The sequence below is a fragment of the Citrus clementina genome, unplaced genomic scaffold (assembly GCF_000493195.1).
Source record: "Citrus clementina cultivar Clemenules unplaced genomic scaffold, Citrus_clementina_v1.0 scaffold_8, whole genome shotgun sequence".
NCBI lineage: Eukaryota > Viridiplantae > Streptophyta > Magnoliopsida > Sapindales > Rutaceae > Citrus > Citrus x clementina.
In genome coordinates, this window is record NW_006262022.1 from 19610862 (window position 1) to 19634467 (window position 23606).

General features: G+C 34.7%; 3 protein-coding genes across 12 annotated transcripts; 1 reads left to right on the forward strand and 2 right to left on the reverse strand.

Moving 5' to 3' along the window:
* The first annotated feature begins 6 nt into the window (after positions 1–6).
* On the forward strand, positions 7–5736 carry LOC18034253 (transcription factor TGA9). The gene is made up of 11 exons (XM_006424187.2): positions 7–16; positions 320–408; positions 627–902; positions 1795–1839; positions 1968–2027; positions 2159–2236; positions 2341–2389; positions 2980–3251; positions 3344–3565; positions 5105–5247; positions 5370–5736. The coding sequence occupies exons 2-11, from the start codon at positions 367–369 to the stop codon at positions 5455–5457; spliced, it is 1275 nt and encodes a 424-aa protein (XP_006424250.2). The 5' UTR covers positions 7–16; positions 320–366; the 3' UTR covers positions 5458–5736.
* A 5515-nt stretch (positions 5737–11251) lies between these two features.
* On the reverse strand, positions 11252–19783 carry LOC18034344. Of its 3 annotated transcripts, none has more exons than XM_006424188.2 (16): positions 19682–19783; positions 18636–18965; positions 17848–18094; positions 17138–17415; positions 16642–16803; positions 15447–16202; positions 15243–15340; positions 14764–14826; positions 14565–14653; positions 14409–14474; positions 13518–14144; positions 13365–13436; positions 13173–13243; positions 13026–13083; positions 12225–12492; positions 11252–12062 (listed from the first exon to the last, which is right to left on the reverse strand). In XM_006424188.2, exons 2-16 carry the CDS (start codon positions 18905–18907, stop codon positions 11434–11436), a joined length of 3756 nt encoding a protein of 1251 aa, XP_006424251.1. In that variant the 5' UTR covers positions 18908–18965; positions 19682–19783; the 3' UTR covers positions 11252–11433. The 3 variants fall into 3 exon arrangements, with proteins under 3 accessions (XP_006424251.1, XP_006424252.1, XP_024034526.1); XM_006424189.2 differs by having other exon boundaries at positions 11252–12068; XM_024178758.1 differs by lacking the exon at positions 16642–16803 and having other exon boundaries at positions 11252–12068.
* Positions 19784–21132: 1349 nt separating this feature from the next.
* LOC18034544 (ABSCISIC ACID-INSENSITIVE 5-like protein 1) lies at positions 21133–23606 on the reverse strand. 8 transcript variants are annotated; one of them, XM_024179242.1, is made up of 6 exons: positions 23518–23591; positions 23139–23343; positions 22005–22987; positions 21845–21916; positions 21707–21733; positions 21133–21388 (listed from the first exon to the last, which is right to left on the reverse strand). In XM_024179242.1, exons 3-6 carry the CDS (start codon positions 22965–22967, stop codon positions 21317–21319), a joined length of 1134 nt encoding a protein of 377 aa, XP_024035010.1. In that variant the 5' UTR covers positions 22968–22987; positions 23139–23343; positions 23518–23591; the 3' UTR covers positions 21133–21316. The 8 variants fall into 8 exon arrangements, with proteins under 8 accessions (XP_024035010.1, XP_024035012.1, XP_024035008.1 ...); XM_024179244.1 differs by having other exon boundaries at positions 21133–21398; XM_024179240.1 differs by having other exon boundaries at positions 21133–21409.

Here is a 23606-nt window from a genome sequence, read left to right on the forward strand (position 1 = left end):
GAAGCTACTAAAGCACGTATGCTATTGCTACCTCTTCTCTCTCTCTCTCTTTTTTCTCCTCTTGTGACGTTTGATAAAAACAAACATTTCCCTCTAAAGGCTAAAGGACTTACCATTTCCAATAGAGTAATGATTCTTTTGCAATACACTTGAATGTTGTGAAGCTCTAAACTTGGAAATTTTTTTACTGACTCCGCAACTGCGCAAAGAGATTTAAAAAAAAAAAAAAAAGTGATTTTGAAAAAATCTTTTTTTCTTTTCCCTTTTCTTTTTGATTTGATCCTCTGAGATTTTACTTTTGTTGTGATTCTCTTGACAGCTTTTTTTACAGCAGCAGCAGGAGGGAGACCAGCTGCTACTCTGGAGATGTTTCCTTCTTGGCCAATGAGATTCCAGCAAACCCCAAGAGTAGTCTGCTTTCTTTATATCTTTTCATTTGACCATTTCTTTTCTTTTCTTGTATAACTTGTACAATAGATAGATAAAACCCAAACCAATATGAACCAAAATCAAACATGTGCTTTACAAATACAAAGTTGATTCTCTTTTTTTCACCCCCCGAATATGATGATTCTGGGGATTATTATTATTCTTTTGGTGGTAACCCCATTTGATTAAATTAGCAGGGAAGTTCAAAGTCAGGAGGGGAGAGTATTAGTACAGACTCAGGATCAGCACTCAACACAATATCATCAGGCAAAGCTGAGGCCTCACAGTCACAGCTTGAGCAGCCAGAATCACCCATCAGTAATATCAATCATATAAAGCCGTCTGCTTCTAATCAACAACAATCAGTAGAAATGGCAAATGATGCTTCAAGAACAGGACCGTCATCATCTCAGCAGAATCAAAATCATCAATCTGCAGCAGCATTAACAGATGCAAAACCATCACAAGAAAAGGTCATTGATCATATTTCATCATTGTTATTTTTATTTTCTTTTGTTTAATTATTAATTAATTAATCTTCTTATCTATCTTTCTTTTGAGAACCCAATCCCGTGTCCCCAAAATCTCAGGAAAAAGCTGGTATCTTTTTATTGTTATTGTTATTGATATTATTACTGTTTTGATCTTTTTCTTTTTTGCTTCTTCAAAAAAAAAAATACAAAAACACAGATCCCCACAAACCTTCAGGGAGAATCAAAAGGACACATTAGTTTTTCTGATCAATGCATCTGACATTAAGAGAGAGAGATAAGAATATTATAGAGTGTGAAAAAATAAATAAATAAAAAATTAATATCCAAAATAATAGGCAAAGAGAGAGAATCTACACAGTACTACTACTTTTTATGTTACTATTTTTTTTTTATACAACTTTTTATGTTACTATAATTAAAAAAAAAATACCAACTTTACTCATTCCCTATAACAAGCTGATTAATTGATATTTGTAAGCCTTTCAAAATCTTTTTTGGAACTGTAAATTGAATGCCAGCAGCAGCAGATACTGACGATTACCTGGTTCAAGGTACAAGACTGTAATGCTTAGAATTTTATGACCTCTAATCATGGAAACTCTTGACTAATAAACAACTCCTATGCATCTATATATTCTAGAGACTATAATTTATTAAAATTTGACTACAGTTTCCTAGATTGTTTGTCTTTTTAGTCTAAGTTGCTAGGTTCATTCTTCTTATTTTTTTCTTATATTTTCCTTCTGGTTTCTCAGCCACCAAACAAGAATCCCCTCATTTTACTCACCAACTACTTTTTTCTTTGCCAAATTCTGTGAAATGAAAAGGGGTAGTCTTATTTTCTGATCTATATTCTTGCATAATGTTACAGAGAAAGGGTCCTGGTTCAACATCAGACAGACAACTTGATGCTAAGGTATTAAAATATAGCCAAATTCATTTTCTTTTAATTTGTTGGTGTCATTTTTATTTTTTATTTAAATTTTCATTTTATTTATTTTTTAAAGTTTTTGCTCTTAAGAACTTTGGGCTAATTGATTTCAGACATTGAGACGTTTGGCTCAAAACAGAGAAGCTGCCAGAAAGAGTCGTCTAAGAAAAAAGGTTTGTTAATGTTGTACTCAAAAATTTATTTAATATTTAATAAAAATTTTCCTTTTAAATTTTTTGTCACTAGAAAGAAATTTTTTATATTTTTGATTTTTTCTTTATCTTTTGGGTCTCCTCATGAATAGGCCTATGTCCAGCAGCTGGAAACTAGCAGGATAAAGCTGAATCAGTTGGAGCAAGAGCTTCAAAGAGCCCGCTCTCAGGTTTTATTTTTATTTTATGAAAATAAAATTTTAGTATTTTTATAAATAATTTAAGAGATTTTGGGTTTTTTATCTTTTTTTTTTTTGGTGGGTTTGTTGAATAGGGACTGTTCTTGGGAGGCTGTGGAGTTGCAGCAGGAAACATTAGCTCTGGTAATTACGTTTCCTTTTGGAATTTCAACAATTATTTACTAAAATACCCCTAATCTATGAGCCTTCAGCCTAGTTGATTTTCCAAGGTGAACTTTGACCCACAATTGAATTTGATGAATCTTTCTGTTCCTAGTTCTCTAAATTACTCCAATGTTCTAGTCAAGTTTGGCACACACTACAAGCTTCTTGATTTCGCTAGCTCTTTTTTCTAAAAACTTGACCAATTTCTGTGTCATAATTCTTCTATCCAATTGATTTTCCTCTTAGAAGATCAAGATTAATTCAAAAAATCGACCTAAATTTTCCCATTATTTTTCCGTAAGAGTAATGTCAAAATCAGAAGACTGTTTTGGCATTTTGTGAACCCATTAATAATTTTATAATCTATATCTTAAAAATCAGTACATTATTGATCCATGCTACTGACTTTTCCACCTCTAACAAAATAATATGACCCTGAAAGTATGTACTTTATTTATGTGGTCCATTTGCACGGCACATAATTAGAAAGAATTCACAACGTTTGTTCAAATCAAGAGATCATATTGATATGTTTGTTCATTATTATTATTTTTATTTTGTATGTTCAGGAGCTGCAATATTTGACATGGAGTATGCAAGATGGTTAGAGGACGATCAACGGCACATATCTGAGCTCCGAAGTGGGCTGAATCAACATTATTCGGACGGTGATCTCAGGATTATCGTAGATGCATACATTTCACATTATGATGAAATTTTCCGGCTAAAGGGTGTGGCTGCAAAATCCGATGTGTTTCATCTTATCACCGGAATGTGGACCACCTCCGCGGAGCGTTGCTTCCTCTGGATGGGCGGTTTTAGGCCATCCGAGCTCATCAAGGTTTGAGTGTTGCAAGTTTATCATTTGTAATATGTGCCATTACATGAATAATTGATGTACTTAATTACTGTGCTTATTCTTGTGTTAATCAGATGTTAATATCGCAATTAGACCCGTTAACAGAACAACAAGTGATGGGTATTTACAGCCTCCAGCAGTCAACACAGCAAGCTGAAGAAGCACTCTCCCAAGGCCTGGAGCAGCTCCAACAGTCCCTGATCGAAACCATTGCCGGTGGCCCTGTCGATGATGGTATGCAACAAATGGTCGTGGCATTGGGCAAGCTTGAGAATCTAGAAGGCTTCGTTCGCCAGGTAATCAAAAGTCTATTCAATACACACAACCAAATGCCAATTATTGACAATTTGACATATAGGGAATAGGACATGGGGCATGTCAAATTCAGAAAATAGAGCACTTACTTTCCAAGTTAAGATTGGTGCATTTTTTGAAAATGATATGTAGAGAAAGAATTGAATAAAAATACCTTATTGTTGAGGCAAAATGAAATTGAGGGGCCTTGCTCCTCAGGTGACAGCTCATGTAAGGTCTACTTCAGGTGATTTTAACAAAAAGCTTGTTGATTTTATTTCTTCATTTCTAATTTGCGTGTGGCAGGTTAGGTGATGCATTGTGTACATGTCAATTAAAGTCAATGGGAGACCTTGTAGTTATTCAAAAATCTAGATTGTCTTTTGACCTTTATCCACTCGTCAAAAAATGTTAAATCATTCGAGTAGTTGGCTACTTGGTTCACCATTTATAATTAAGATGTGAGAAGCTTTTGATTTGATTTTTTTTACAAAAAAAAAAAAGGAATAGGGATTATTAATTAATTAGTCGAAATTAAAATTAATTTCTAGATAATTTTAATGTTTATCTCAACAAGTAAGTGTCTGATAGCTTGTTTTGCGCCGCAATTCTATATTACAAATGAAAGGGGTAAGAGCCCCGTGGCTTATACTTTCTTACATCATATTGATTTTAAAATGTTATTTGACTTTTGTGTTTTCACATAAATGATTTGCTACACGCTGGTCCATTGAGTTTTAGATTGATTACCCTTGGAGGTTCTTGATTATCATGAATATTTTGTTTGACCATAAGTGTTTGTTGATCAGCCGTCTCTATCATCACTTCTTGGTCAACTTTAAAATACAATAAGATTTTTACAGATCATCATCACGTCATTTTTGACGCGTGTACGATGGATTTGTGTGTAGTCATGTATATGTATATTTTTTTCCTCATAGGATAATCTATTGCTTGAGTTTGAATGTAGGGATTTTTTTTGATGTGGGTTTTTCATCTAAGAGGGTTTCTATCAAAAGGTGGGATGATAGTGATATATGTTGAAATGAAAACCAAGGCTAGACCTATCAATTAAAAAAAAAATTCAAATGATTATATTTTATTGGAAAAAATAGAAACTTTATGATAATTTTTTATATGTATGATTGCAATTGTCCAAATCCTGTGAAAGAATAAGACAAAACTTTGTTGAGTTTCAACCATTTTGAAATGCTTACGGTTTGTGTCAGCATTATGGTCCCATTTCAATTTGTATGCACTTGTGTTTTTCTATATATTATTATTACATTTGTCCTCGTCATTTGACATGCATAATCGGTAATGTGAATTAATTTACTTATAACTCGTGCTGCACGTCGTAAAATTTTATGAAAGATTATATCCCTAATGATGTAATTAAATCACCTAGAATTTATGAAAAATCATCCACCATATAATAAATGACGTGTTACATACCACATCATTCAGGATGAAATTTTAGATAAAATTTTTAGGATGTCTATTATTACTCTTTGCTAATCTATGCAATATTTGATATGTAGGCTGATAATTTAAGACAACAAACCCTTCACCAACTCCGGCGGATATTGACAGTGCGACAAGCGGCACGGTGTTTTTTGGTGATCGGAGAGTATTACGGGCGATTAAGAGCTCTTAGTTCCCTTTGGGCATCTCGTCCTCGAGAGTAAGATCGATCACGTTAATTTGTTGTTTACATGCTTAATTCCTTAACATTAATAAAGACAAATAAATTGTGGCATTATTAATATAATTATTGTGGTAAGTTATTTAATTTATTATCAACAGGACTATGATAAGTGAAGATAATTCCTGCCAAACGGCGACGGATCTGCAAATGGTTCAACATTCACAAAATCATTTCTCGAACTTTTGAGGAAGAAAGCCAAAAAGATTAGTTATTAGATAGGTGCCTCAGTGATCAAAGATTAATTGCACTCAAGGATGTGACATATTATGGGGCCGTTAAATATTTTAAAGCCACGAACTTTAGGAGTGATAGGATTTCTTTTTCCTTCTTTTTCTACTGCTTTTGAATATCTTATGCTGTTAATTAAGATAAATATTATGTTGTCTTGTAAATGCATATGGTCAATTTTTAGTTATATATATATGATGTGAGCGGTCTTAATGGAAAGTACCCATGCAATTAATTATATGGAAAAGTTTAAGCGAAGTGTATACACAATTAATCTTAATTTATCAATATGATTAAGTATGCTGCCTCTTCTTCTAATGGCTCTTGAACAACGTCAAAGGCTGGAGAATGAAAGATAGATAAGAACTCTTTTCATCGTCTTCTCTTAGCGCATAACGAATGGAAAAGAAAAGAAAAGAAAAGAAAAGATAAAAAGGGAATTAAATTGTCATCTTTTAATAACTTTTCATTAAAGGTTATCTATATCAATGAAAATTATGAGATGGGGATGTCTAAACGGCATAAAATGTAAATAATTGAATAATACGTCACTCTTTCTTTTGGTAATATATCATCAGTTTATCGTAAAATAACGTTGTATTGCTTAGAATGAAAATTTTAAGGCGCATACATCTATTTAGTATTGTTTTCGATAATACACCGATGTTTTGTATTGTTTAAATTAATAAAATCTCCCTCATCCTGTCGAGGCTTAACAAAGAAACATTGTGTTGTTTAGAATTTGTGTTCTAAAAGTGCGGACGTCTGCAAAGAGAAGAACTCTCTATGTGTCAATAATGTACTATAAAAATGCTTTGACACAAAATGGAGTGAGCGAGAAGTGGGTTTGTTTTGTTGCTCTTCTTTTAAGTGAAGTGGTTGTGAAGAAGAAAGAGTATTCAAATGTAGAAAGAGAGAGAATAGAAAGAGACCAAGTTGTCTTTTCTTAACGGGTTACCATTTTCCTTTATTAATTGATTTGATTATGCAAAAAAATTGAGTAGTGGTCTATATACCTTATGAGAGAGAAAAGTTGGTGAAATAAAGCTAGCTATAGGTGCGTTCTTCCATTTGTATGAAGTGGTTGCGATGGATTCATTTTTCTAATGCACAAAAGGATGAGCAAAAAATAAAGAGAGTAAACGATTGATTGTACTTGTTTGGCTTCTTGTGGTATTTGAGTTGAAAAAGAAAATGTGTTATGTGTATATATATATATATATATACGGAATATTAATAAGGAGGGCAAATTGCATGGATCAAGGTTCGGTTGCATTATCATTATATAATAAATATATGCATGCATGCTTTTCGGCAATTGAAATCTAAGTCACACCTATAGGTTCTTTTAAGCCCATGATACTTCAGAAAAAATGATATAAATTTTTTTTTTTTTTAAAAAGAAAGAGCTAGATACCTAGATGAAATAATCAATTATGAATAAAAATTATCATGGAAGGGATTTTGCAATTTTAATAAAAGACGAGATCGACTTTTACAACATTATAAATATATTTTACTATAATATTACAAACCTACTACCACAGTTTATTAAAGTGTAGAATTCATTATAATTAAAAGTAGACTCCAATTAAGAATGCTTAAATTCTAATGAAAATAATGTAATATGTAATTAATAGTGTTCGTAAAGAACTGAAACTAAATAAAAGATTACAATTCGACATGAGTTTTTGTTGAACACAAAATCAATCAAAATTTGTATATTTACTTTTTAAATTTTTTTTTTTAATTTCTCATACCAAACAATTCTTAATTCAGTACTCTATAAAAATTTAACTCAGTACTGAATCTTTACCTTTGAAAAGAGAGTGATCTGACTAACTTACACCTCACAAATTTTTTCTCACTTTCAATATTTGTATTACATTAAAAAATATTACGATTAGACTAATTAGGTCAAACTCGTAAAATTTCTCATATTATTATTTTTTTCTTTTTCGATTACAAAAAAATTATGAAACGGAGCGAGTGTTAATCTTGTTAGACATTGTTCCATCGGGATATCTAATAAAGACTTTTTAATGGAATTTATTATTATTTTTCCCTCTTTTTCTTTTTTACTTTTTCTCACCCGATATATCCGCATATAATTGTTGAAGATTCTAAGCAGAGAGGGAGAAAGAGAGAGAGAGAGAGAGATGAATAAGACAGGAAAAGAAGACAGATCAAGATCATGTATTCGACGCTGGAGCCAAGAGAAGAATTAATATGCAGACACGTACGAATGAGCATGCAATCTGTGTATGGTGTCATACTGATAAAATCAACATGTGTTCGACTGTAGCAAGCAGCTGTATCTGAATCATTATCAGTATGTGTGATGAATTCAATTTGCACAGCGGCTCCTTGTTTAATGTGCATGCACTTGCAATGCAGCAGGTCCAATGGAAAAGAGTCAATACCAAACACGATTCTCTGAAATTTTGCAGGCAGTTCCCAGTACTGGGTTCCCTCTTCTCCGTATTGGCCTTATTCGGTCAGATGATTAACAGAATCAGATATTATAATTAATATGCAAACTCTTAACATACATGTGCTGCTCTTCATGCACCACATATTTAACTTAGAAACTGAAATATTAATTAATATACCAACTAATTAATCTATTATCTTTTAAGATTTAATTTTGTTGGTAAGTGTTTTAAACTGGACACGTATATAATCTGAACACATTTGATATTTGAGAACTCGAGGGCCATAACATAGAAATGCCAAACTTGAGAAGACCATTAAAACATAAAAAAAGGAAAGAAAATTTCAGGGTGGGGACCAAAAAATAAATGGGCTAAAACTTACTCTTATATTTTCCGAAAAAAATTTCCCGTCAAGGCAAATCTTGATAGTCGAAATATGATGCACTTAACTTAGTGTTATGTAATTAAGAGAATAATCTCATACCAGCTGAGAATTGATTTTAAATTTCACATAGAAGGTCATAAAAGTACTGGAGCTGAACTAATTCACGAGTGAGCCTACATTATTTTATCACGTGATAAAATTTAGGTGAAAAGACTGACATACACGTGACGAGAGTGTTTATATAATAAGAATTACTAAGATGTTTACAAAAGATATTTTCAGCTAATGCACACACAACGGATTGGAGCTGCACTAAAAATACCCACATTTTGAAGCAAACAATTAGCTTTACAGCTGAAATAAGATTGACTTACTTCTCCATCCAATAATATTTTAGTTACATTTTAAGGTACCTTACTAGATTAACATTAAAAAAAAAATTCCCATGGTCGCAGCCATTGTATGCAGACCACGATTACTCTCTAATGATCTTTTATAATTCAATTACAATCAAAGTTTAAGATTTGTTAATGATCTAGGGCACACCATTAGAACTTTTAAAAGAAATAAGTCAGCAGAAACTGACATACTTGTTGCAAATTCACCTATCAAGATTTTGCAGCATATCTTTGATTTTAGTCTTTAGATAGAGCAATGAACGTGTACGAAACATGCTCTTGTAGCTCCATAATTATTCTAATTATTATTATTATTACTTTAACCTTCCATTGTCAATCCATTAATCAATTATTTATCTAAATATCCAATTACTTATTGTTACTTTTGGATCCATTAAGGGCAATATAAATTACATTGAAAAAAGGTGGCAATTATCAGCCCTTTTCGTTAATCGCTTGCACAAGATGATGTCCTTATCTCCCTTTAATTTATTTTAATGTATACGTCCTTTTTTGATTATTAGGTTTTGTTTCTAATTAAACAAAGGTTTAAAGCATCTTTCGTCATTACTTTATTCAAAAAAAAGTTGTTCATAATTATATTATATGTTTCATACTTTTAACCGAAGATTAATTTAAGGGGCAATCAAAACAAACTTATATATATCCCTCCATGTATTATGAAATAACATAATTGGAAACGAAATTAAACTCCCTCTTAATTAATCCGAAGGCAAATAAATTATATAGTGACCGTGAACTTGATTTATGCTTATCATACTAGATATATATTTGCTTATTATAGTTGTTAAATTTGGTCACTTTCGAAAATCTTGTCACTTTCATAAAGTGTTGGACCATTTCATTAGTGTCGGTTATAAAATAAGCAAAAAATAATTTTAATTAGAGTTTGTTTGGCATTGACTTAGCATGATTGCTAAAGGTCACCTGATCTTCTACATAAGAAACAGCAAGGAGGCAATTAAATTAAATGAAGATAATTCATTTGATATACATTATCTTTAACTTCAACAGCAACATATATTGCTTTAACTAGTGGCTTTGTTGATATTATAGTTTACGGTCAACTCTTTTTTAACTCTTAAAAAATTTTGCAAAACTTGTGCTCCTCGACACATAAGTTAAAGCAAGAATGAATATAATGTTAGTACATCATTTTCGTTTTCGATCAGTATGATCAAGTAAAATACTAAAATTTTTGTAGGAAACAGATTAAATTACATATAGCTGCGAAATTTAGCATGAGTTGATCTAGGTTGAGAACAGAATTTTGAGGCATTAGTCATAGTTTGAAGTAATTTTCCATGCTTAATTTGGTGTACGTGTAACAATAAAGTCAAAATCTAAACGCATTCAAAATTGTGTGATTAATTTAAATTTAAATATTTTGGAATTAAATGTTGTGTCTGACTAATATCATTAACCACCGATCATAATTAATAATATTGACCACCGATTACCAATGTTTATTCTATTTATATGAAACTTAGATTAGAAGAGAATTCTAGTCCAATTATTGAAATGTGTGGGTATTAATTCTCCTCATCTAAGAAAAAAGCCACCTCAAAATTAAAGTATTTCAAAGCGAGTACTGATGTTTAGACATCAAGGAAGACACCATCAAGATATCAATGAGGTTAATGTTTATGTTACAATACCACTGTAGCACAAAAAAAGATAGTATTATTATTCATACACAATACTGTCACTTCTGTCTTGGTAGTGCCTTCTTGGTGGCTCAATATCATTTTTTATTCCCTTCAATCTCTAGAGATGCCCTCTTGTGGCATCATACACAGCATTGGAGTAGGCATGCGATTAACTATAAGATGACACTGCTTATATAAGGCAAATGATAGATATTGTTATTTTTGTAGCAAAAAAGAAATATATAAAAATGAAAGTGCAAACTGATAACATTGGAGAGCATGAGGAGGAGCCAGCTTGATATGCATGATGCACTTACAGATTATGATGTTCCCGTTACAAAAAATAGCAAGTTTTCTTCATTCCATTTGATACAAAATCAAAACCACATGCCACTATTGAAACGTGCCTCTTTTGCCCAACACCAACAGTGGAGTGGATCGTGATTCATAAAAGGGACAATCAAAAATTAATTTTAATGTTTAGAGTGATCATACATGTTCTGAGATAAGGATATTTTTTATTTTCGAATTTTGATTGCCTGAGACACAACATGACAAAGACTGGACTCGACCCCCAGCTCAGCAGCCTTAGTGGGATCTTTTTGCATCATCAATTTTTTTTTCTATCCCATTTCTATATTTAGCATAAATCTTACGTTTACATTGTAACAAATTCATGCAAGTTTGTATCATAACTTTCAGCAACCTTTTTTGACCAAAATCACACCATTCCCGGATTTTCCCTCAGAAAAAAAAGCACACTTTTAGTTGCTGGACATTTGTCTAATTCTGCCAAGAAGTTACAAGTTGATGCTGCTTGAAAAATCAGAGAGTTAACAGGTCCATTACAGGGAAGCAGATGAATGAGTTTAATGTCAACAAGGGGCTTCATTGGATCAAATCAAACAAACAATTAACAATATTCTTCAATTACTAATATACAGCAAAATTCAATCTATAATCACAGTTTCTTAATCAAATTCGCTTCCAGCATTCTAAAGCTAATTACAAAATTGTGGAAGTATGAATATTAACGTGATTTTACTTTACAGCAGCATGTTCAGATCAGAGAGGTCGTCCATTGGGATCTCGAGACCCATCGAATCATGGTCTTGCAAGCCATTAAACCAAGTATCCCCAATGTCTAATTCATTCAGTTCCAAGTTTTCAAGTTCATCCGCTTCTTTCCTTGGCTCGGGATGAATGTTTCCAGGCAATGATGATCCCACTTCTCTGTCCTTTTTATTGCAAGGATTACTCGCTAATGGATGAGATCCACCAGCAGCAGTATTTGTGCCATGAAGCATGTTTGTATTTCCCAGATTGTTTTTGGGCTTAGACTTTGCTTTTGTTTTGCGGTCACTCTTAAAACTGTCTAATGACGAGCCACAGGCAGAAATGGACATGCTTCTGAAAGTATTTTTGCTCTCTCGCTCGCTTCTCTTTCCTCGTACTCCACTGAAATTAGTGTTGTTAAGGGTTGATGTTATCCTAGAAGAAGCACTGCCGACAACATCATCGATCAGCACTTCCTTCTTCACCTTGTTCGGAAAAATTCCGTGCTTTGGAAGAGCATGTTCAGATGAGCGAACACCAGCTTGGAAAGCATCTGACGAACCTCTGTCAAGATTATCACTTTGGATATCGTATCGCTTATAAGTACTCGAGACAGCACCTGTGGCTGAAAAAAAAAAGGGCAAGGTAAAGAAAAGAAAGAAGTTAAATGAACAGAAAAGAGCTCAAAGAGTACGGAAAATATAGTCAAAAGACAACTCCTTCAAAAATTTTAAAGCCAAAGTTCAACTGAAAAAAGGGAGAAGATTGTTAATCAACATACCCGATCCCCTGGTTTCTGTTTGATTGTTAGAAGCTTCATTGCACGTGTTACTAGCAGTTCCTGAACCAACACAGTCGGCAGATTTTGCATCATTGCTGCATGGGGGTTCAGAAAACAAGATATCCTGCAGTGCAGGCTCATTCAAGCAACTACTGCCCATTTCTTCAAATTTCTGACATCTACCCAGAGTTCGCTTGATGAAATCCAATGCAACTTGTATTGAGGCCTTACGAACTGCACTTTTTGAAGAATGACTTCCCCGGCAAGCCTAAGTAGATTCATGAGAAAGAAATTTTAACCTTCTACAATATAATTCAAGAGACAAACTATGCAGTAATCTAATTCATTAAATAGAAATTTTAACTCTCTGTAATTAAAATAAACTTTAAAAAAAATACTGCAAAACTCTTGATTCAGGAATAAAATATAAGTCCTTTCTTTTTCCAATCTCATTTTCACCACAGAGGAGCTCCAATAGCGTAACAGTATGTATAGTCATTTAAACTACACTTTTCAATGTCCATATCCAAGAACATAAACAATTGTATGCTTGTTCTAATCAAGCTCTGATGAGGTACATAAATTATCAATTCATTTCTTAAAATTAATCCCTATACTAAGAGTTTTTCATTCAATGACTATTATCACCAAACAGAACGACGCATGCAAGATTAACAAGCCAAATCAGGAAGCAATGTCAAACATGTTTATTTGCTATGTTCAGGGAAAAAGGCGAAGGAAACGCAGATTTATGGCTCTGAAACCAATGCTTTAACTATCACGAAGAAATACAAATATTACCAATCTTTTTCTGTAAGCCATCTCAGCAAGTTGGTCCATTGCACATTGCTCAATGTTCCTGCAAAAATTAAAATACTTTTATCTTCCAGTCCAAGTATTGTCACATTCTCAATATTAATAACATGCCCAATTTGTTATGGATCATACCTCCTTTCAGCATATCTCCCTTTTTGAATGGCTTTATCAAGTTTCCTCAATTTATTTTTCTTTTTTCCAATCTGTCAAGTAATCATAGGTTTGATCAAGGATAAGACGCGTGAAGACAAAAGGAACACAGAAGCCGAAAATTTAAAAAAAGAAAAATTAAAAAGTTAAGGTCAATCAAGATGAACATTCGACCTGTTCGTGAAGCCCTTCCTTAAGTTCCATAACATCTTGATTTATCACTTCCTCTCCCTCTGCCAGGCCAGGCTGCAACAAGACAAAAGAAAATTGAGAGAAGCTCGTATAGGAAGCATTCGAAGTGGATCAAGAAAGGAAATACAACCCTACCAGTGTCTCCGGATATAAACCAATACTCTGTAATTCCAACAGGAGCTTGTCATCAAGACACATCAGCTGATATTGACAATCAGAGGAAGAAAAGTTAGGTACGTTTGTTTCCTTTGTTTGATGCTGAGCCAGATCATTTGAACATATTTCGCTAACAAGCCCAAAATCTGAATGTGAAAAATCATCATCTCCCAACCACTGTCCATTGCTATGCAATGAACTGGACGTACTTGGATTCCTAAATGTGTTGGATGCAGCACTCTTATCACATGAAAACCTGTCTAACAAACAGCTCTTCTGACTCTGAAAATCTGCCTCCGACTCAACTTCAGATTCCATTCTGTCTCTATCTTTAGGTTCAATATCCATCTGGTTGCACGAACCACAATGTGAATCATCACTTGCATAGTGAAGAGACAGGTTCTTCCCTTCACAGTGGTTGTAGATTTCGTCAATGTCATCTTCTTCAATCAAAGCAGAAAGTACCCTTTGGTACAATGGCGAAGCCTTTTCTGACTTTCCCATGTCAAATCTCCCATTTAAAGCATCAGGATTAGCTTTTTCCTGGTTTGGATGTCTTTCTTGACCATCAAAACGACCAGGAAGTTCTTTATGCACCAAAACACCCTAGAAGAAATGAAGATCGATTATTCTTCTTTCTTTGCAATGATTAAATTAATTTCCAGTTGATGATTTTTCTCCAGTGAACATGCCATAAGTTAAAGATCCAAAATAAACTTAGCCAACTAAAGTGATTTTCTTCTTTTATGCGCAAGCCCGTTGTTTTGCAAAAGTATAAAAACAATGCAACGGGTGGAACTGGTAGACAATTTTGGATATTTTATTTTAAAATGAAAAGGATATTGATGAAGCACACTGCAAAGTAAATACCATCAGGTTATATTCATCCCCAAACATCTGAGACAAACTCACTTCAAGCTCCTCTGCAAAACTTAACTGATAAGGGGGAAAAAAAATGAAATTGTAAGTCTCTGATGCCAAGATACTTAAGAAATCATTAACAAAAACATATATGCGGGTTGTTACCTGCTGCTTCAGGTAAGACATATCCTCTGAGCTAAGAGAAGCAAAAATAGATTTCATTTTCTTCCAAAATGGGCCAGAATAGGCAAGACCTAAAGACAAATGCAAACATATTAGTCATTGGAACAATAAAAATATTTGAAAAAGAACTGAATTTTCAGGGGAAAGTATGATTAAAGCGAGAGAATAGCAAGATACATACTGCTAGCATTACGTGCAGAGTTGGCAGCTGCCAATAGTTCTTCGTGATCATCATCAGATTCACCTATTTTTAGCAACAAAACCAACAAGAATTTGTTAAACTTTCTGTACAGCATTTCAGCAATTTTGAATCTTATCCAGTCTACTTAACAAACCCACCACAACCGCAACCACAGCCACAACCACAACCACCCCAACCCCCCACCCCCTTACAACAAAAAGGAAATGGTTGGTTGGTCTGTTGGGGTGGCACAAGAAGTTTTGGGATTGAATCCTTCTCATAGCAGGGTTGAGGTGAGATTTGGTTCATATTAAAGATGAAAAAAGATCCACCAGAGCAAAAGAGACAGTATAGTTTTGTCCTTGCCTATAACTCCCTGGTAGTATTTATAAAAAAATCTCACAATCGGAGAAATCTTGGAAAATGAAAGATACTTATAAATCAAAAACTTCACTGCAAAATTATTAGATAAAAGATACCTGTGAAATCAGAAGAGACATTATTCAGCACCTGCCCAACGCGGATTGAGGCTTTGCGATCTTTGAGCTTCTTTTTGGAAGGTGGACGACCTGATTTACTGATTGAATGAGAAGAAGATAATCAGTTTGCGAGAATTTCATCAGCTTAGATGCATGGATAATTGCTAAAAACCTGTATAGAAAGAAGATAGATAGTTTAAACACCTTTTATTCTTTTCAGAAGCAGGCCTCAGACTCTGAACTGGCATGGTAGGTGGTATATTATCTAACTTCTCCTTCTTCAGATGAATGCTCGTCCTTGTCAAGGCCGAAGAGCTACAACTCCTCCCTTGTCTCCGAACACCATCTCCAACTTCATTAGTCAATATCTTATTCTTCCTAGTTGGCAATGTAAAAGAACCAATTTTATGAGCAACACCATCAGCACTATCTGTTCCTTTCTCCTTCATTTTGGTTTCCCCAGCTCCTGATTCTTCACTTTCGGATAACCCAAAAGGAGATGAAACATTCTCAAATTCTCTCTTAATTTTGGGAGAATTATTATCTAACGTGCTGGCAATTAGAGATCCATTGGCTCCAAAAGAAGAAGTTCTAGCAACTAAGTCAGGTGTGGAATAGCCTTGAGACAGAACCTGAGCTTCACTGTTTGCGACAGGAGAAACTAAATTTGTTCTCCTTGTGCGCGAGATTTTATGTGGTCTCTGACCAACCCACTGAGCCATAGCATGCGAAGAAGATGCTGCAGATATCGGACGCTTTTGATTATTTGTCATGCCTAACATTGGGCCTTTATTTCCATTTGTAGGCTGCTGTTCCCAGTCCTGAAAAGTTCCAGACGATGGGTGGACTTTAGAAGATGAGTCTAAGACCATGACAGAACCAGTTCGTGGGGCCCTGGATGCCTTTCCTTTTAACATTGTATTTGAACCACTTCCTGGGTTATCTTCCTGAACATTAAGCCTGATGAACACGGACACCAACAAAGCAGTTAACTAACAACAAACACCAGAACAATATAAAAAAAAATTACATAAAATTGTTATGCTTATGATAGTGAATGTTGAGCTTCATGAGCTCTAATCAGAAAAAATCTTTTTTTTTTTTTTTTTTTTTGGGGGGGGGGGACAACGCAGACTCCCACACCAACTTGGACCATGTCTCCATTCTGGCCAGGTCCTAAACTGCGGGGTTAGACAGGTCACCCCAACCCCATGACCCATAAGACAACAAAGGGTGCAAGTTTAAGCTCACCAGGAGGATCAAACCTGAGACCTTGATGCAGCTAAGCACCAGATCCCAAGCCCTCAACCAACTGGGCTGCCCCTTTGGGGGTCTCTAATCAGCAAAATTCTCAACCCCAAGAACTGCTATAATAGAAAAGAAACATGAAAGTGCATACTTATTATTTCCTTTTACAACTCTCTGCTCTAAAAGAGTTGTACGGTCCCTAGGAGAGGGGCTCTCCAACTCATTCCTCAGAAGTGTACCAGCATCTGAACTGGCAAGCTCGAAAGAACCATCCAACTTGTTAATTCCACCAACTCCAGGGGAAGATTTTGATCTGTAACCCAAAAAAAAAATGTCCTTGATTTTCTTTTGGTGAGTCAAGTAACTAACTTCCAAACAACTACTGAAACAGCGGAAATTAAAAGAACTAGCAGCAACAGAGTTCTCAAGATACATGCAGTGATATGAAGAAAAACTACAGTGCTGATAGGAAGCCAATCAAGGTCAAGCTGACTGTAGTCAACAAATGCATAGAAAAATCATATCCAAAGCAAACTATCTTCCTAAGTCACCTAAACATCATATTTCATAGGGTTATTCTTGAGAAAAGAATTAACAATAATTAGATAAAATACAACTACATTAAATTGATAAAAATTTAAAATCACCTGAAAGACTGTGCATCACAAGATCGCAACTTAGAATCTGCATTTAGCTTTGGTTGCATAACTCGTTTTACATCTCGATCACCATTAATAACTCTATTGCCCACAGTTGCAACAGAACGTTTCCTTTTCATCTTTTTATCCCATCCTTCACCTCCAACTGGCAACCTGCGGATCTTTTCCTCAATGCGAACATTAGCCCCACTAACAGGTGGGAGCATATCTCCATCCTTTTCTGTGACAATTGGCTGCCTTGGCATGGCAGCAGGCCGGCCATCAGCCTGGTGATACAAAAGCAAACAAATATCATTATTCATAACGAAAGAAAAACCGTTCTTAGTCCTACATCAGGAAGGAGAAAGGGCGAAGATACCACTTATGCACTGAATCAAATTTAATGGCAAAACACTAGGATGTCCAGAAGCTAAAGAGAACACAAATGATATTCCAGTGTCACAAGTACTTGTGTTAAAAAAAAAAATTACAAGTTAAATGCAAATAATGCCTTTATTCCCCCTGGTATCAGAAGAATAATTAACAGGAACTCTATTCATTTTAAAGGAATAATTCACTGAGCGTATCAAATGAAAAAACTAATGAAGAAAACTGTATTTTGATGAATGAACGGCTTGTCATTCACAACAAAGTTATATTTTAATCACAAGTTAGAAAGATGCAAACAGAATATGACTGAAAATTAAATAAATACATACCCGCACATCAGCCGCTGATGTACGAGCACGCTTATTCAGTCCAACACTCTTGGTTCTCTCCTCCAATCTTTGAGTCATTACATCTTGAGGATTTCTACGAATCTGGCTTCCTATCTTTGCTACGTTTGCTCCTCCACCTGACCTCTCAATTGGTGAAACGTCACTCCTTTGCCGCTTCTTCGAGCTTAAGGCATCCTTATACTTTTCCAGTTTGGATATAGAATCTCGCAACTGTTTTACTCGATCCCTATAGTAAGAGTCACAACTTCAATAAAAGATCACTCATACATATTGTGAGTTGCAAGTATATAAATGAACACAGTCTGCATCCAAACATTGCAAGGCACAGAAGGCTTATGATTTTTCAGAATATAAAGCAATGTATTGAAGTGGCTGAAAGAAACAATATCAGACATCCAGCTTATGGACAGAGATTCTATATTAGCTATGTAGCACAAAGCATAAGCAATGCACATATTCTGACTACTACTCATGAGGCCGTCACTATTCTTACTATTTTCAACTAACCCAACCAACATCATCAAATTAACTTCAGAGATGACATAGCCACCGCAATAATAGTTGAAATTATGAGCTTCTTTTCTCTTTTCTTTTCTTTTTTTTTTCAAGTAGGTAATAGAAACAAAGATTCCATGGAAATAATTTCTCTGCTCTTGCAATCATTACAATTCCGTTATTATACTGAATTCAAGAAACATATTATCTAAAAAATCTACTAACAATGACAATATGGAAAAGGCAGTTCCAGAAGAATATATAAAACATACCTGGCCATTTTAGAGGTATCTTGCACACTTTCTTTAAAGTGCTTTAGTTCCTCTGATGCCACAGGAGGAGGTTTTTTATGGGTAACCCCAAAAGAATGCTCTTCTGGTGTGCTTCCAAGAGGCACACCCAGAACTCTCCTTAACTCTCCTGAACGTGTATATTTCTGATTACCTAATGTAATAGGCTCCAATGGCAAACACTGACGGAGGGGAGGCACATCTGCTGGTGATGTCCCACTTCCCCGGCCAAAAGTATTTCCAGAACCCAGCATTTCACTTCCTACCCCTGGCGCAAGCTGCCAATACTCGTCCCAATGGGGATCCAGAATCCTAGAACGAAAATACCAAGCAACAAGACAGCTTAATCCCAACTTGATTAATTCTCTTATACCTTGCCATCATAAGATGAAATATTAAAATATTAACTGTGCCATGAACTACAAATCCAAGTAGTTTTCAAAAACCGCAATTCTGGAGCATTGATCTAAAACAGGGGCTAGAACAAAGAATTTATACTACAGAGAAGTAGCATAATGATAATGTTACTGACATTAATCCACTGAGCTATGTGGAGCGATTCTGCGTACGAAAGCAAGACATTTTTTTCTTTTTTTTCCTCCCAATTTCCATTTTGAGTAACACTAATCTGAAATTTTAAACCCAAGTATTTAAACTGTTCCCATAGATTTCTCTTTAAGCATTCAAGACATGCTATTTCATTTTACAATATACTTCAAATTTTCAACGAATTGTTTGGTTGGGTGGGGGGGGAAGACATTTGAATATCCATACACGTGATCACATAACAACCACATCTATCATTAAAGCTTCTCTATAAAATTACTTCTAAAAAATAAACCAAACTGTATAGAAACTGTATTTCCAAAAGAGAACATAGAATGTTCAATAAATAAAAAGTGAATCAAACAAAATCTATAAAAAAATAAAAAAAATATGCAAATGAAAGCAAAACCCTAGTCAGAGACAGAGAAGATATAAAAACAAGTAAAGAGTTGTGAAATTGCGATGATAGAAGTTGAATTCACCTGAAGATTGAACGAGGTCAAGCGCAGATCAAATGACCTAATTTCATAAAATTAGAAATGAATTTTTGTTAAATAGAAATAATAAATGGGGAGGAGATGACACTGTGTAATGTAGGCGTACTTTAATTTATTTACATAATTATATATCACGTCAGCCTTTCTTTTTTAAAATTTGCTTTATGACGTGTCTGTGCGGACCAGCTCTCGTGTCCGGATTCTGTCCTCGTTTATTTTCCTACGTGAAAAACATGAGTTTAGCTAGGGGTGGGCACGATTCGGTTTGGTTCGAAATTAAGTAGAATTGATTTAAATCAGTTATTTTATAAAAAGAACCGAATAAGAACCAAACTCAAACAGTTTTTTTCGGATCGGTTCGGTTTTTTCGATTCTGGGCCTATTTTGAATTTTTAAATTTTTAGCCCATTGGGCCTCATGAATGTAATAATTTTTTTCAACAATGAATTTATCCTAATTTTATTACAAATATTAACAATAAATACAAAGTATTCAAAACACATTTTATCACTAATATCTTACCAACTATTAATAAGATACTCCCAAAATATGAAATATTAAAATTTCAAAATACATAACCAAACTTCAATACTCCATCTATATAAACATAATCATAATGTTATAAAGAGAAATAACACATGTTTGATTTGAATAAAATTATTAACACATGTTTGATTTGAATAAAATAAAAAAATAATTCGGTTTTTCGGTTCAGCTAAGTGAACCGAATACCGAACTGACATTTCGGTTTTTTTTACAAACGGTATATTTCGATTTTTAAAAAAAATAAAAACCGAACCGAATTAAAAAAAACCATCGGTTTGGTTCGATTTTTTTAAGACTATGGTTTTTTTGCCCACCCTAAGTTTAGCTGTTTTGCCCAGTTTGTTATTTAGATACCGTAATTTATAAGCTATCGTGGAAACAATTATAAATATGAAATAAAAGTTAATAATATATAATAAATAAAAATTTTAAATAAATTTTTTTATAAAATTATAGTAAATTTTTTGTCGTATAAGTAAAAAATCATAAAATTATATCAATATAATTTTAAAACTATAACAACTAATATCTATCAAATACTTTAGTATTACAACTAATATCTACCAAATATTTTAATATTGTAACTTTTAAATTATAATTGATCAACCTCAATTCCAATCACACAATTCAAGTTTTCTAAGAAATCATTCCCTGCCGCGTTCAGTTTGCAAAAGCTGAAGTTGTTCTTCAGCTTTTGCAATTTAATTACAGGCTCGTGGCCTTCAGTATGGAATCAAATTTATGGAATGTTGTCAATTTAATTACACGGACTTATCAGGCTAGAAGCAAAGCCTCATTATAATTACGGACACAAAACACATAAATAATTTGATGGTAATGCCTATAGTACTGTAGCATATATTGATTTATTTTTCTAAAGTTACACGGATACCATTACACATACATGAAATAATTAAACATTCTCACCTCGCTTATTTATACACATCAATGGTGACAAATAGGGACTAATATATACATATAGATTTTATTTAACTCTCACTATTTACATATGTAGTCATTTGTTTTATTAATTCTTCTCTATTATTCATCAAGCCCTGTTCGGCCTCCCATCATTCACCAACCGGAGCTTGCTGTCCTCTTCAATGTCCTCAGCTTTTCAGTCTTCTTTCTTGCCATCTTCAGTTGCTTGAATATCCTTTTCGAAATCTATTACGGTCAGAACATGACCAACTGATAATAACAGTAATACTAGCACTAATAATTAATTAAGATATAATTAGCAAATTAAGGCAGCAATTATAACTTTTAACCATGTCATATTAGCAAATTAGTTGAATATCTCAATGCAAATATTAATCTATGTTTGAATTATAAGTATAGAATTGAGATATGAATGTTAAGAAAACACTGTATGTATACAAACATTTTCACCAAATTAAAGGACTTAAAATAATAATTTAAACTATTGGTTAATCTCTGTAAGAAATATAGATCACAAATTACCTCTTGTACTCGCTTTCGTTCAAGCTCCTTCTATTGCATGGTCAAAATTGTTATGCAAAGTTAAAAAAAATAAAAATTATATATTAGTGCATGCCTTAATTAACGTTGAAGAAAATAGAATGTGTTTATAACATGTACCATAGCTTCTTTCAGCTTATCATTCTCCGCTTTGAGCTGAGTTAACTCCAGCTCCAGCTCCACTGTGTATGCCTGCCAAATAGAAGCAATTAATTCTGCTTAATTAACTGGACGTACTAAACAAGAATTTAAAAGCAAACTCTATCATGCAAGAACTAACCTGTTTCCTAGCACGGGATCGTGCAGCAGATTCCCGATTCTTGATCATTCTACGCTGCCTCCGCTCGACGACCACCTCATGAGGACCATCTATGACCCTCTTCCTATTGCCCTTCGGACCAACAGCCTCTAACATCATGCCCTGGCTCTTCTCTTTATCATCACCATTGTTGCTATCAGTACTAGCTAGCTGTCCCACAAGTTCGGTTGGTGCAGTGTATATTGGGTAAGCTGCATAACCATTGACCAACAAGTTGCTCCCCATACTCGGCTGAGTAGCAGAAAATCCCAACGCCATCATAGTGCACGCACTAGGCCCCAGCCCCATGCCGTATGCTGAACCCAAACACGTGTTGTTGCTGTTGTTGCTGTCATTGTTACTTCGATGAATTGGCGGCGAATGTGACTGAGGACAAGGCTTGGTAGCCGGTTCCTGGACAACCCCGGCTTTGACGAGAAACTCCTCCAAAGTGATCTCTCCGAAGGTAGGCTGGCGCTGAGGTGGCTCGACATGGCAGCGGCGTTGGGGTTGTTGGTCCTTTTGGATTTCGGACCATACTTCCTCCACGGTTTTCTTGCAGAGCAGGATAGGGATGGAAAATGAGTTCTGTCGGGTCAATGTGGCGGCCTGTTCGGCCGTTTCGACGACTAATTTGTTGCCCATTATTGGTTCGTTGTTTTGGTTGTTGTTGTTATCAGGTGGCTGTGAGATGACTTGGTTCTCGTTGACATTGTTCCACAGGTTTGCGAGGAATTCATCCATGTTCATCGACCCGACGCTCTTGCCACTCTTGAGTTGGATTTCATCGAGCGTGAGCGAGAAGATTGAGCCTTGCTTGTTCAGCGGGGAAGCCAGTTGTTCCTCGAGAGATTTTTCGATTCGTGATTGTGATTCTTGATCATTTGGTGATTCTTGTTGCTGGGCGCCTCCGTAAGCAACACTTGGTGCATCAGAAAATGCCATCCTTCTTCGCTCCTCCTGTACTGAAAAAAGAGATGGGGATTATAGAAACTTTTAATTTTAAACCTGCGCTGAAGTAAATTAATTAATAATAAGAACGATTTTAATTAAGCCTGGTTACGGCTGGTGGGCTCGTGGCCTGAAATATGAGCGGGCTTAGATTTTGGGCCTTACATGACTCGCGCTCAGAGCCTGGTCATCGGCGGCCCAACACAAGCACAAGGTGGCTCAGTCTAATACTCACGGCGAGTCAAACCGGCGCAATTGGGCTGATTCCGGTCGTGTCCGGTGCAGAAAACAGACCGGATCATTCAATTTCCGGACTGACCGGCCCGGATTCACCCGTCTACAGTGAAAAATGCACTTGCATGCAGAATTCCTGTGCTTAAAATTATGTGCATGATCACAAAATCAAGTAAATGTGTTCGTCAAAAGTAAATAATTTTATTAGACTTTAAATCAAATACATGCAAGTGAAATCTCAACCGAAGGCAATCAAAATAAAATTGCCAAAAAAAAAAAATGTGCCACAGAAAATAATTTAATTCATTACCTGGTATATATTAGAAGCAGCGGAGAGAGAGCAAGAGGGAGAGAGAGAGGATTACTGGCTTCAGTGGAGATGCATGTACAGAGAGTGTG

Excerpts from the sequence above, each read along its gene's own strand:
- LOC18034253 (XM_006424187.2), top strand. The coding sequence starts at position 367 with ATGTTTCCTTCTTGGCCAATGAGATTCCAGCAAACCCCAAGA. Across the intron at positions 2,237-2,340 it reads TTCAAAGAGCCCGCTCTCAG|GGACTGTTCTTGGGAGGCTG; the intron begins GTTTTATTTTTA and ends TTTGTTGAATAG. Across the intron at positions 5,248-5,369 it reads TGGGCATCTCGTCCTCGAGA|GACTATGATAAGTGAAGATA; the intron begins GTAAGATCGATC and ends TATTATCAACAG.
- LOC18034344 (XM_006424189.2), bottom strand. The coding sequence starts at position 18,907 with ATGCTGGGTTCTGGAAATACTTTTGGCCGGGGAAGTGGGACATCACCA. Across the intron at positions 17,416-17,847 it reads CATCAGCGGCTGATGTGCGG|GCTGATGGCCGGCCTGCTGC; the intron begins GTATGTATTTAT and ends TTGTATCACCAG. Across the intron at positions 16,804-17,137 it reads TGTGATGCACAGTCTTTCAG|ATCAAAATCTTCCCCTGGAG; the intron begins GTGATTTTAAAT and ends TTTGGGTTACAG.
- LOC18034544 (XM_024179238.1), bottom strand. The coding sequence starts at position 22,967 with ATGGCATTTTCTGATGCACCAAGTGTTGCTTACGGAGGCGCCCAGCAA. Across the intron at positions 21,737-21,844 it reads ATAAGCTGAAAGAAGCTATG|AAGGAGCTTGAACGAAAGCG; the intron begins GTACATGTTATA and ends ACCATGCAATAG. Across the intron at positions 21,410-21,706 it reads AACGAAAGCGAGTACAAGAG|ATTTCGAAAAGGATATTCAA; the intron begins GTAATTTGTGAT and ends TGACCGTAATAG.